Raw genomic sequence first — 14259 nt, 5'->3', positions numbered from 1 at the left:
GAGTTGTAAACATACTAGAAGCAATATAATTTATTAAATCACAAATATTTCAAACACTCCTGTGTTCTTCCTCAGTGTGAGGACAACTGACAAAAAATACAAAGTAAAGCAACATTCACACACGAAACAAAAAAAGAACATCGAATCAGCGGTAAAGAACAAAGGCGCCTTTGACACGAATACCATGTAATGGACTATGGACTAAAAATCAGTATTTTCATTATTAAGTTATTATTGTTCATTATCGTTATTATCATTAATTTTTAAATTTGCCTTTTTTATTAATATTATTTTTATTATTGCTGTTTTTTATTATTGTAAATTAAAAATCAATAGCAAAGGCAACGAAATAAAACACTTTAATTTTGGCTTTGCATTCAAATTTCTTTTGGTGATACAGTATTTCTTAAATATACAGTAAATTGCGGCCAAGTTAAGTTGGGTCTGTGTTGGTAATTTCGTGGATCTTGCATTCTTTTCCCTTCATTATGACATCGGACCTTGGATGGTAATGCGAGGTCTGGTAAAATCCTGAGTTCACAACAATTGTCAAAAAGCTGGGTGGCAAAATGCCGATCGGTGAATGCCGTAAGTGGTAAAGGTCAGATACAAATGGGTGGGATAATAACCTTTTTATTGTGTAGTGAATTGTGAAATGATGAAGGTGTATTTTACCGTTTCTCAAACATGCTCCATCAATGATCCTAAAGTCATCTAAAGCAATATCACCTGTATCACACTCCTTCCTACAATTCCTTCAAACACTATCTGGAAGGCACTCATTGTTTCAACTGATATTTTTCCAAGTCGCCAAAGGTTTTCTTGGTTGTTTCTATTTGTCCACGCAGGTGCACCAACAGTACCTGTTGTATTGACTATGTATACATTCAGTGTGTTCACTGTGACCCCGTACATGTGGTAGAACCACTTGACGCATGTACCGTTGGTTGCAGGATATGGCGATGTCCAAAGACGAGCGGTTTCGTTGTTGTATCGCGGATATGAAGTTTCGATGTACATGTAGGAACCTGTAAGCAAAATTGAGAAAATAAATGTTCCGGTGTAATAGAGATTTTTTTATAGATCTATTTGATGTTTATTTTATTTATTTTGTTTGTAGTTTTAGATATTTTCATTAGAAATATACAATGTAATTTAGGAAATATAAATTCATGTCAGCTTTTTAATACCTTGTAATGTTCCGTAAGTGTGGTCATACCTAGGACCAGTACCTGATGTTGGTGTTGATCCAGACGTTCTTATCCAATCAAAATCACCTGTTTTATCTTGTACAAAGTAACATATGTATGGATCTTCGAAATCACATTGGGTTTGCGTTGCTAATTATACAAGAAAAAATTAAATTAACTGCAGTAGTCACATTGGTTGGAATAACGCAAGTAATAACTTTAATAGTTGAAAATATTCTACATTTTCCATTACCAGCATTTTTGGCAATATGTTTCATCTTATTCCTATCTTATATCTAATGAATTAGGTATGAAATTTTCAGTTGATTTAAAAAATCCATGTACTTCACAAATGTCACTTTTATGGAGTGGAACTGGCCCTCAAAATTAGTTCTATGTTAAAATAACTACACAACATCTTTGATTTGATATTTTAAACAATATCTTACATTATTCTTCAACTTCAACTTCTTCAACTCGACACCTAAATTTATTTAAGTTTTACAATATAAGTTGCAGTTTCTTTCAATTTTGTAATAATAATAATAATAATAATAATAATAATAATAATAATAGCAATAATGGTAATAATAATACATCTTTGTCAATAACTGTTAATTAATAGTTCTATATATTTCATCGTATACAAATCTATAACATGCCAATTTTGATCACTGTGTGTAAAAGTTCCCCTATGCGCTCTGAAGTATTAACAATCTGGTTATAAACTGGTAAGATGTGTTTTTCCTTTTATCTGATCTTTACGATAAATATGCGTTGTGAATGTGCCTTGTACTGTATTTGAAAGCTGCTTTTCATATATAAAGTTTATGGTCAACGATAAATCTGAGTAATTTGTTTCTGTTATTGTTTATATTTTTACAATGTGCATACTAACCAATATTACTGTAAAAAAAGTCCATTGTCATTTTCGAAACGCAATGTTTATTAATTTTCGCATTAAAACTACCAAGTATAAATAAGTTCTGACGTTGTTGTAAATTACATGTTAATGTTAATAAAATGCTCATGTAATTTTAACTGTTACAGAATTTGTTAGACTACAAAAGTTTATTATGCAGCCTTTGTGTTTTCTTTCTTTTTAGTTCAACATCAAGATAGGCACTATTGTTAGCAATTTGCTTCCAGCTGATGATATTATATTGTTATTTTTTTCTTAAATAATAAAGCTACTTTTTTTTGTTTTATTCGAAAAAAATTGTTTCCTAATGTTAACTTAATATCTTCGTTATGTTTACATTTATTGTTTCTTGTAACGCGATTACATCTACATTGCAGTCAACATCCAGCTGTTCTATTTTAGACGGTTTGGTTAAGCCAAGCACATTAAAGGTCGCTAAAGAAAGAACATTTGCTTGAGAAATGTGTTGCAAACAATATATTAGTGGACTTTCTGTTTACACTTTTGATTTTGTCATTGATAATTTTTTTCTTAATATAGTGCTTAGTTATAACATCAATATTTTGTCCATTTAGAAAGACGAATAAGTAATCGTATAGGTAATTTAAAAAAAAAACAAGAAAAAAAAAAACAATCTGCAGAAGGCTTATGAGTTTTAATTTAACAAGATGCCTATTGGTATATTGTTTAAATCTTGTTAAAAATATTGGTGGTGCTCTGACATAATAAAATGATTATAGATTTAGAGACAATATTAAGTGTTTGAAACGAGTATTATTATTTCCGGCTATGACATACGTGTGTCTGAACTTAAGCTAGCTTCTATATTGGTTTTTATAGTTTCTGGAATAAAACAAAAACGAATAAAACAATAAGTGCTCCTTAAATAACAATTATTCTACTTAATATTATCGTCAGGTGTCTTAGACTATCTATCACTGCTGCAAAAAAAAAAAAAAAACAAAACAAAAAAAAACACGAATCACAAAATCTCAAAGTTTGGTTAGAGCACTTTTCCAACATAATGAATATACACACACCTCATAAAAATCAACAATTTGAACATTTTATTAACAAGTTTAACTCTCCCAAAGATAATCAACCTAACTTTGGCAAACATAATCAGGAATTTGCTCAATGGAAAGTTATGGGTGCTGCAAGAAAGTTAAATAATGGTAAATCTGCCGGAATTGACGGTATAAAAAATGAAATGATAAAATCAAGTTCAAACGACAACTTATTATCAAATGCACATGAGGATTGCAGTTGGAAGTAATTTTTCTCGAGGAAACTTCCCCATTCTAAAATTGCAATTGTTGAACAAGGTTTTGCTGATCACTTCTTATCTCTATTAATTACTGCTTCAGGGGATTTTGTAACAAGATTGACAGGGAAGCTAATGAAATGTGAATATTTTATAGAAATACTAGCACAATTAAATCAAAGATTATTTTGTAACTTCTAACATAAGTTATTGATTTTTTTAAATTCAAAAACATATCCATTATGATTTTTATTTTAAATTACAACTAAGGTAATAAAAATGCAAAACATTTATGAATTTTCAGCCTGGTTTTTAAATACTATACTGTTAATTTACTGATAATTAGCAATGCCTGCTGTGATAATGAATCTTAAGTAGAGAAAAAGACTCTGGCAAAACCTGGTTCGCCAACCCGTCAAAATACCTTTTGAAGGGTCTGCTGGTAAATGGGATAGTAACAGCATGGTAAGCTTTTTTGCATCATACTTCTCAACAGACTTACTGCCGCCTAGCCGATAAAAAGCAATCAATTCCTAAAAAATCAAATTAAAAAAAAAAAAAAAAGGAGCGAGAACAAGCGACCACATTTTAGTTCTTAAAAACTCTCGATAAATATATACCGTAACCGCATTAGTAAAAACTCATATCCTTGTTTGTTTTATTCATTTTTCGGCAGCTTTCAATACTGTGTGGAGAAATGGATTAATGTTCAAACATTATAGAATCGGGGTTCGTGGTTAATTGCTTGGTTTATTTATTCAAAGGTTTTAATTCGTCTTAAATTAAACTGAATGGTAACAAAGCCTTTTGATTTTACTGTTGTGGTTAAATGAGATTGTCTCCTCAGCCCCCTTTTCTTCAATATGTTCCTTTCTGATTTAACTTACATTTTTGATCATTCATGTAACGCTGTAAATGTTAATGGAAAACCACTGAACAGTCTCATATATGCAGATGACATTTTGTTTCAGAAAATCAGAGTGGAATCTGAGATGCTGTCTCTTATACACATCTAGATGTGTATAAGAGACAGGTTTTCCCTCTAGAACAATTTCCCACGGATATTTCCCTCCTTTATAAAACATAAATTTCTAAAACTAAAGCTGGAAACAGACTTTGTACCCTTTGTAAAAATGATGAAGTCTAAAGATGAATTTTATTTTATAATTTGCTGCCCAATTTACCATGATGTACGAAACAAGCTATTCACCGAACTTGAATAGGCCTATTATGAAAACTCCGAACATATGTCAAGTGTAGAAAAAATTCTTTTTATTATGGCTTCTGATGAATATGATGTCATCACACCTGTTATTGATTTTTTTTACATCTGCATTTAAAAGGCTTACTGTTCTTGAGGCTTCGACCTAAAGACGGGGATCAAATTATTTGGTTCTGTCCCCATCGCCTGTTTTCTTGTTATTAACTTTTTACATTGGTTTTCTTTTTCCCTTTTTTATTTTCATTGTTTGCATTGTGCCTGGTTTTTGACCATACCCTTTTATTTAAGGTGAATATCAAATAAAGTGAATTGAATTGTAAGTTAAATTTTTGTAAAAAACATATATTTCACGGCCCATTGAATTCATAATATCTACTTTGGATTGGATTTATTCTGTGTAAACACCAAGGATAGCCCACGAAAGTCTAAAAGAAGACTTATTTCCAGTGGGGTCCTTCTGGTGGTGATTGGACAATACACCAGGAGAAAATCCAATACTCTTTTCCGAAGAGTGTACTGCGTTCTTTAACGTGCACATGGGCCATTGATGCACACGGGACCAACGGTTTGAACGTCTCATCCGAAAGACGGTGCGCTATTGTAACTTGTATTTCAGCCCTCTAGCTAAAAAACACAAGGAGAGGCAGCGATGGGAATTGAACCGAGGACCTAGAGATATCTACGGTTCAGCGCACACACAGTGGCTACCACCAGATAAGCCGATCTCGACTAAGCTAAGCTGCTCTCTCATGTTTCTCGATGTCATGCTGTGATGTAAAAAGTGATTGTTTCTAGGTTATTTCAAATACCACTAGATGAAATTTTAAAATGTATGGCTAAGATCTGAAGAACATTAATACATAAGATATCATGTTCATTTTACTTAAGAACTTTAATTAACAGAGGAAACAAATACTTCTGTTTTGTCACGCTGTTTATGCGTCACAGCGTAACAACAACATTTAAAAAAATTATTATTAAGATATTGAGGCCTTCCCAAATTTTTTTTCAAGTTAAATGCAGATTTTAGTAATCCGCATATTGTTGTTTACCAGGAAAAATAATTTTTTGTAAACCTTTTTTACTTTATGGACCATTGATCCAGCAAAAACCTAAGTTTTTCTATGTCACTCTGTGACAAAAAAAGTGACTTTTTTCAGTTTATTTAATACTAGTGACTGAATTTTTAAAATCCTCTGCTAAATTGTGAAGGACATTCACACGAAATTTAAAATCATGTTCATTTTAATGAAGAACATCAATAAGCCAAGAGAAAAATTCTTATAAGTTTGTCATGTCACGGTGTGACATTTAGCCTCTATAAGGGTATTTTTCTATGCTATTCTTTCAATTGTGTGATAAATAAACATTATTGGTTTTGGATCATGAAGCATCATGCATTTAAGTAATTGTGTAGAGTGTTTTAAGACATTCATTTAATTACTTTACATTATCAGACGATTTGCATTCAAATCAATGACGTCTTAATCTGATTGACTTGATACCTGGCTTCTTATGTAAAGGGTTTAAATTGTTTCCGAATATTTATTCAGATAATATTGTATTTATTTTACCATATTGCTCATGTTTGAGCAATTTTCTGTTTATATACTTATAATTCATAAATGCTATAAAATGGTGATTTTCACATGTCACGCAGTGACGGTCACGCCGTGACGCTAACCTCTAGTGCTTTTTAGGCATATTATTCAAAAGATCCTGAATTGAAAATAACTTAACTTTCATCCTGTTTAAGGTTTATAATTAAGATGTTTAAATAACTAACATAGAGTAAATAATGTAGTGTACTTTCACAGGAATTTTCATTTTAATTTTCACCCTAAAAGCATGTAAAAAAATGTCATGCTTGCTATATTAATTAAATGTTTTCTAAATGTTTACTGTAAATCGATTTTTAAATTATTGATATTTTCCCTATTTGTCCTGCATATTTAATTTAACATGGCATGCCAGTGGATATAGGCTACATAAATTATTCTTTATACAAATCTTTTTAGATGAAACTGCTCAATACCTACTCCCATGGAAGAATTAAATTAATTCACCTTTTATGATTGTAAAAACTTACTTATATTGCATGTTGGTCCAACAAAACCAAGCGTACATTGACAGTTTTCGAATCCATAATCTGAGATGAAACAGACTCCGCCGTTCAAGCAGCTAATATCACACGTTTCTTCAAATAGAAATTAAACATAAACTATTTAAATATAATGTTCGTATTAATAGAATATCATCTCTCATCACAAATAATACTAATTGTATAAAAACATTTTTTTTAATTACATTTTTGTCCTCATCAAGAGTAGAGCTCAAGATCCTTCAATTACCATTCCTCGTATTTATATTATCACCGGCATAATAGAAGGTGGTCACCGGTAGTAGGTAAATGTAGTATTGTTTTGACAAAATGTTATTAATTATATGTATGTAGGCTAACTTTTGCTTCTATAATGTCTGAGCATTTCAGTCATTAGTATGCGAGAGATTGTCTGGGGGTTAGATCCTGTAAAGCCGATTTCTGCTCAAAACTCTCAACTTGTAAGTATATCATCACCGGCATAATAGAGAGTATACTTAACAAAATAACGATAACCCACCTAAAAGATAAATATTAAATAATAACAACTATGCCTATTCATGTTGTGTGTTATTTTAAACCACGATTCATTTCTTCAAAATCTAATGATTCAATCGTCAATTTGATTGCACGTGGAGAACAATTATTGCAAAAATATATAATGATAAGGTTACAGGTCGGATGCAGCTATCTAAGTGGTAATAGATCTATGGAAGGGCTAGATGGAAATATGACAGGTTGCATCGGACCTAGGATGGTAACGTTTGGTAAATATATAAGGTGACAACAGGGATTATAACATTGTTTATGGCTGTGAAGTGTAAGAAGCTGAACCTGTATAATACCATTTCGCACACATGCTCCATCGGTGATCTTGACGTCATCTAAAGCAATATCTCCTGTATAACTACTTCCTGCAATTCCTTCAAACACTATCTGGTAGGCACTACTTGTTTCCACAAAAATTTGTCCACGTCGCCAAACATTTCCTTGCTCGTTTCTTATTGACCACACAGGTGTACCAAGAGTATCTGCTGTATTGACTATGTACACACTCAATGTGTTCACAGTGGCCCCGTACATGTGGTAGAACCACTGGACGCATCTGCCGTTTGTTGCAGGATATGTCACTGTCCAAAGGCGAGCGATGTCGTTGAGGTTTCTCGGACTTGTTTCAATGTATATGTAGAAACCTGTAATCAAATGAAATAAACGTTTCCATTTTATAGAATTTTCTTTTACATCTATTTATAATTGTGTTATCTTGTTTTATTTACTATGCAGTTTCTGCAATATTTTCATTGATAATGTTACAATTTTATTTTAGATTTAATGAATGAAAAATGTCAATGTTGTATTACCTTGTAATGTTCCATATGTGTGGTCATACTCAGGGCCAGTACGAGATGAGGGTGTTGATCCAGATGTTCTTATCCAATCAAAGTCATCCGATTCATCTTGTACAAAGTAACAAAGGTATTGATCTTCGAAATCACATTGGGCTTGATCTAAAAAAATACACAATGCAACTATAATTCTTCTATACTTTCCTCTACCAGCAATATTTGATAATGAGTTCTCTATTCCTACCAAAGATAAACTGAATTTGGTATGAACATTTTGGATAATACAAAATAATCATCTAGTTTCTAAATCTACTAGCATGAAGTTAAACAGCTATCAACTGCATATTCACATGTTAATAGTAACTACCAAAACATCTTATGGTTGAAGTTTTAAATATAATATTACATTATTAGCTTCTTTAAAACTGATTTACTGCATTTGAAAGATTCTCATTCAAACTAAAGACGACTTTCTAATACCTGAAAGATTTACAACTTCAAATGATTTTAGTTAATAAATTAATACGTTTTTCTTTTAATACAATAATGTTAATATGTTATAACTTATATTTGACCCCAATTTTACAGTACCTAGCCAAAGTTGTTAAAATTTATTAAGGAATTTAATAAACTGTGTCATTAAATAATACTAGAATATCTGCTTAAATTTAAAATAATTATTAAATAATAGTCTCTTTTTTAATGTTGTCCTTATCTTATTTTCTTTGTCTTAATATCATTAATAACATAAGGACAAAATATGCAAACTTAAACTCATGACTGATGTTTACATCTATCATAACGTTTGCTGAGTGTTTTTGCTGTTAACTATTTTTTGTGTAAATGTTTAGTAATCTTCCTATAAAGCTGCCTTCACATCGAATCTGAACAGAAATTCGGCCGTGTTTTCGAAGGGCTGAGCTGCAGCGTCCCTGTTTCTTACACACTGATTCGTTTATTGATCGCTTCGGCAGATGTCCCGATCCGAAAATTCGAATTTGGTGTGAATCGTCTTAATGCACCTTTAGTCCTGCTTTATTTATATGGCATGATAGAGGATATTTAACAGGTGTTAAACCTATGCGTTTTCACGGAATTTTCAGTGTACTGCGTTCTTTAACGTGCACATGGGCCATAGATGCACACGGGACCAACGGTTTGAACGTCTCATCCGAAAGACGGTGCGCTATTGTAACTTGTATTTCAGCCCTCTAGCTGAAAAACACAAGGAGAGGCAGCGATGGGAATTGAACCGAGGACCTAGAGATCTCGACGGTTCAGCGCACACACAGTGGCTACCACCAGATAAGCCGATCCCGACTAAGCTAAGCTGCTCTCTCATGTTTCTCGATGTCATACTGTGATGTAAAAAGTGATTGTTTTTAGGTTATTTCAAATACCACTAGATGAAATTTTAAAATGTATGGCTAAGATCTGAAGAACATTAATACCTACTAAGAAATCATGTTCATTTTACTTAAGAACTTTAATTAACAGAGGAAAAAATACTTCTGTTTTGTCACGCTGTTTATGCGTCACAGCGTAAGAACAACATTTAAAAAAATTATTATTAAGATATTGAGGCCTTCCCAAATTTTTTTTCCAGTTAAATGCAGATTTTAGTAATCCGCATATTGCTGTTTACCAGGAAAAATAATTTTTTGTAAACCTTTTTTACTTTATGGACCATTGATCCAGCAAAAACCTAAGTTTTTCTATGTCACGCTGTGACAAAAAAGTGACTTTTTTCAGTTTATTTAAATACTAGTGACTGAATTTTTAAAATCCTCTGCTAAATTTTGAAGGACATTCACACGAAATTTAAAATCATGTTCATTTTAATGAAGAACTTCAATAAGCCAAGAGAAAAATGCTTATAAGTTTGTCATGTCACGGTGTGACATTTAGCCTCTATAAGGGTATTTTCCTATGCTATTCTTTCAATTGTGTGATAAATAAACATTATTGGTTTTGGATCATGAAGCATCATGCATTTAAGTAATTGTGTAGAGTGTTTTAAGACAATACATTTAATTACTTTACATTATCAGATGATTTGCATTCAAATCAATGACGTCTTAATCTGATTGACTTGATACCTGGCTTCTTATGTAAAGGTTTTAAATTGTTTCCGAATATTCATTCAGATAATATTGTATTTATTTTACCATATTGCTCATGTTTGAGCAATTTTCTGTTTATATACTTATAATTCATAAATGCTATAAAATGGTGATTTTCACATGTCACGCAGTGACGGTCACGCCGTGACGCTAACCTCTAGTGCTTATTGGCGTATTATTCAAAACATCCTGAATTGAAAATAACTTAACTTTCATCCTGTTTAAGGTATATAATTAAGATGTTTAAATAACTAACATAGAGTAAATAATGTAGTGTACTTTCACAGGAATTTTCATTTTAATTTTCACCCTAAAAGCATGTAAAAAAATGTCATGCTTGCTATATTAATTAAATATTTTCTAAATGTTTACTGTAAATCGATTTTTAAATTATTGATATTTTCCCTATTTGTCCTGCATATTTAATTTAACATGGCATGCCAATGGATATAGGCTACATAAATTATTCTTTATACAAATCTTTTTAGATGAAACTGCTCAATACCTACTCCCATGGAAGAATTAAATTAATTCACCTTTTATGATTGTAAAAACTTACTTATATTGCATGTTGGTCCAACAAAACCAAGCGTACATTGACAGTTTTCGAATCCATAATCTGAGATGAAACAGACTCCGCCGTTCAAGCAGCTAATATCACACGTTTCTTCAAATAGAAATTAAACATAAACTATTTAAATATAATGTTCGTATTAATAGAATATCATCTCTCATCACAAATAATACTAATTGTATAAAAACATTTTTTTAAATTACATTTTTGTCCTCATCAAGAGTAGAGCTCAAGATCCTTCAATTACCATTTCTCGTATTTATATTATCACCGGCATAATAGAAGGTGGTCACCGGTAGTAGGTAAATGTAGTATTGTTTTGACAAAATGTGCATTATTATTAATTATATGTATGTAGGCTAACTTTTGCTTCTATAATGTCTGAGCATTTCAGTCATTAGTATGCGAGAGATTGTCTGGGGGTTAGATCCTGTAAAGCCGATTTCTGCTCAAAACTCTCAACTTTTATACACATCTAGATGTGTATAAGAGACAGATTTAAAGCAATATCTCCTGTATAACTACTTCCTGCAATTCCTTCAAACACTATCTGGTAGGCACTACTTGTTTCCACAAAAATTTGTCCACGTCGCCAAACATTTCCTTGCTCGTTTTTTATTGACCACACAGGTGTACCAAGAGTATCTGCTGTATTGACTATGTACACACTCATTGTGTTCACAGTGGTCCCGTACATGTGGTAGAACCACTGGACACATGTGCCGTTTGTTGGAGGATATGACATTGTCCAAAGGCGAGCAATGTCGTTGAGGTTTCTCGGACTTGAAGTTTCAATGTATATGTAGAAACCTGTAAGCAAATGAAATAAATGTTTCGATTTCAGAGAATTTTTGTTTACATCTATTTATAATTGTGTTATCTTGTTTTATTTACTATGCAGTTTCTGCAATATTTTCATTGATAATTTTACAATTTCATTTTAGATTTTATGAATGAAAAATGTCAACTATGATACCTTGTAATGTTCCATATGTGTGGTCAAAATCAGGGCCAGTACGAAATGAGGGTGTTGATCCAGATGTTCTTATCCAATCAAAGTCATCCAATTCATCTTGTACAAAGTAACAAAGGTTTCGATCTTCGAAATCACATTGGGCTTGATCTAAAGAAATGCACAATACAACAAAAATTCTTCTATACTTTCCTCTACCAGCAATATTTGATAATGAGTTCCGGGAACCCTATTTCTACCAAAGATCAGCAGAATTTGGTATGAACATTTTGGATAATACAAAATAATCATCTAGTTTCTAGATCAACTAGCATGAAGTTGAACAGGTATCAACTGCATATATTCACATGTTAATAGTAACTACCAAAACATCTTATATTTGTAGTTTTAAATATTATAATATTACATTATTAGCTTCTTCAAAACTTATTTAATGCATTTGACAGATTCTCATTCAAACTAAAGACGATTTTCTAATACCTGAAAGATTTACAACATGCTTTTATTTAATAAGTTAATACGTTTTTCTTTGAATACAATAATGTTAATATGTTAAAATTAATTAAAGAATTAAATAAACTGTGCCATTAAATAATACTAGAATATCTGCCTAAAAATATGTAATATCACATTTGCAAACTTAAGCTCATGACTGATGTTCACATCTATCTTAACGTTTGCTGAGTGTTTTTGCTGTTAACTAATTGTAAATGTTTTATATTAAGCTGCATTCACATCGGATCCGAACAGAAATTCGGGCCGCGTTTTCGAAGGGCTGAGCTGCAGCGTCCCTGTTTCTTACACACTGATTCGTTTATTGATCGCTTGAGCAGATGTCCCGATCCGAAAATTCGGATTTGGTGTGAATCATGTTAATGCACCTTTAGTCCTGCTTTATTCATATGGCATGATAGAGGATAAGCCCAGGTGGTAAACCTATACGTTTTCACAGAATTTTTATCATGATTACTGTTGCTGAGCTCCAACACTAAACGTAAAGATAGCCATTAAATATTAAAAGCTAACCAATAAAATACACTAAAACATACATAATTATGTTGCTGTCTAACTGAATTAAATAAAATGCATACTGTCTAATCTTTTTACATGGTAATCATGTTGTATAAAATGTTAACAATGTTCTGCACTCTAGGATAACTATTATATTTAGCTGCATGTGTAATCCACATTTAAGCCTTAACTGTAAAAGCTCACCTATATTGCATGTTGGTCCAACAAAACCAGTCATACACTGACAGTTCTCGATACCATAATCCAAAGTGACACAAACTCCACCGTTCATGCAGTTAATATCGCAAGTTTCTTCAATTATAAATTAAAAATAGATTAATTAAATACTTTCTCGAATAAGAACTTGATTATAATTGTGTCAAACATGAAAATTTAATCTTTTTAATGTTACATGAAAAAAAAATATCTGTCGTGATACGAACCTGCAACCTGCAAGGCTATCAAAATCTAGGAAACAATTAAATATATCTATCCATTTGTCAATTTGTTTGATTGTGGACAAATTAATCCAAAAAGTTGATGGCGTGTACAACACCCATCACCAGATAATAAACTGTCCCTGTAAAATTGGCTTTCAACCCCACTACAAGTTCTGCTTCTCATTCAGACAATGTTATGCTGTTCTCATTTTGATTTACCGCAATGTCTGTGAGATGTATTTAAAAAAAATAATGTTTGATTTTGCAACTGAATTTATTAGCCTCCCTAAGCCTGTGCTCTACGGTTACGAGTATGGTTAAGCTATGTTTGGTCGCTGTAAAAGAAAATAAACATTTGCATAAGAACAAAGAATTTATTCGAGTCTAAGGCCAGCTAACAGATCGAAATGTCATTATTGCCGGAATACGTCCGTTAATACACATCTTTACGGGAATGTAATGCAACCTATCCAGATGATTTTGAATTTTGCAATGAACTTGAAAGGACGTTTTTAAATAATTGTATTACAGAAAAGTAGAGTTTAGTAGTAAATAGAAAGCGCCGCTTTGAAAACGGATGTGTATCTAAAATAAAAAGAAATATGAAGGTCGGATCATCATTGGTCAAAGGCACGCCGACTTTATATGCATGCAGGTCCCGGACAAAACGTTCCAAAATCAATACAATAAACATGACTATACATTTGACAACCCGAATAGTGCGACCCGAATTGGCGGGTGCACACTACCACTAAAAATGTCTGGCAGTGGCCAATCACGATACCTGGTACTATGCCAAATATTTTCCAGTAGGTTACATTAAGTTAACTCACAAGCCTAGGTCGATTTTCGGGGCGGGGTATGAAGGGGTGTCTGGCAGGTACACCCCACCATCAAAAATGTCTAGTGGTGGCCATTCCTGATACCTGGTACTATGCCGAACATTTTCCAGTAGGTTTTATCGAGTTAACTCACAAGCTGATCTAGGTCAATTTTCGGGGGCGGACTATAAGGGGGTGTCTGGCAGGTACACCCCACCATTAAAAATGTCTTGCAGTGGCCATTTCTGATACCTGGTACTATGCCGAACATT

The 14259-nt window shown here is 32.3% G+C and overlaps 1 protein-coding gene across 1 annotated transcript in view; it reads right to left on the bottom strand.

The window, feature by feature from the left end:
• Positions 1–14259, bottom strand: part of LOC117121132 (MAM and LDL-receptor class A domain-containing protein 1-like) — a 31267-nt gene that overhangs the window by 8154 nt on the left and 8854 nt on the right. The window contains exons 4-13 of the mRNA XM_033266233.1: positions 12931–13038; positions 11719–11865; positions 11268–11552; positions 10728–10835; positions 8061–8207; positions 7545–7892; positions 6688–6795; positions 1191–1340; positions 764–1028; positions 676–731 (exon numbers count right to left, since the gene is read on the bottom strand). Of these exons, the coding sequence (XP_033122124.1) occupies positions 676–731; positions 764–1028; positions 1191–1340; positions 6688–6795; positions 7545–7892; positions 8061–8207; positions 10728–10835; positions 11268–11552; positions 11719–11865; positions 12931–13038 (1722 nt within the window). The remainder of the gene's footprint in view (positions 1–675; positions 732–763; positions 1029–1190; positions 1341–6687; positions 6796–7544; positions 7893–8060; positions 8208–10727; positions 10836–11267; positions 11553–11718; positions 11866–12930; positions 13039–14259) is intronic.

The sequence above is a fragment of the Anneissia japonica genome, unplaced genomic scaffold, assembly GCF_011630105.1.
Source record: "Anneissia japonica isolate Jap-2015-1 unplaced genomic scaffold, ASM1163010v1 scaffold708_len118720_cov121, whole genome shotgun sequence".
Taxonomy (NCBI): domain Eukaryota; kingdom Metazoa; phylum Echinodermata; class Crinoidea; order Comatulida; family Comatulidae; genus Anneissia; species Anneissia japonica.
This window is presented reverse-complemented; position numbering and strand designations above follow the sequence as displayed.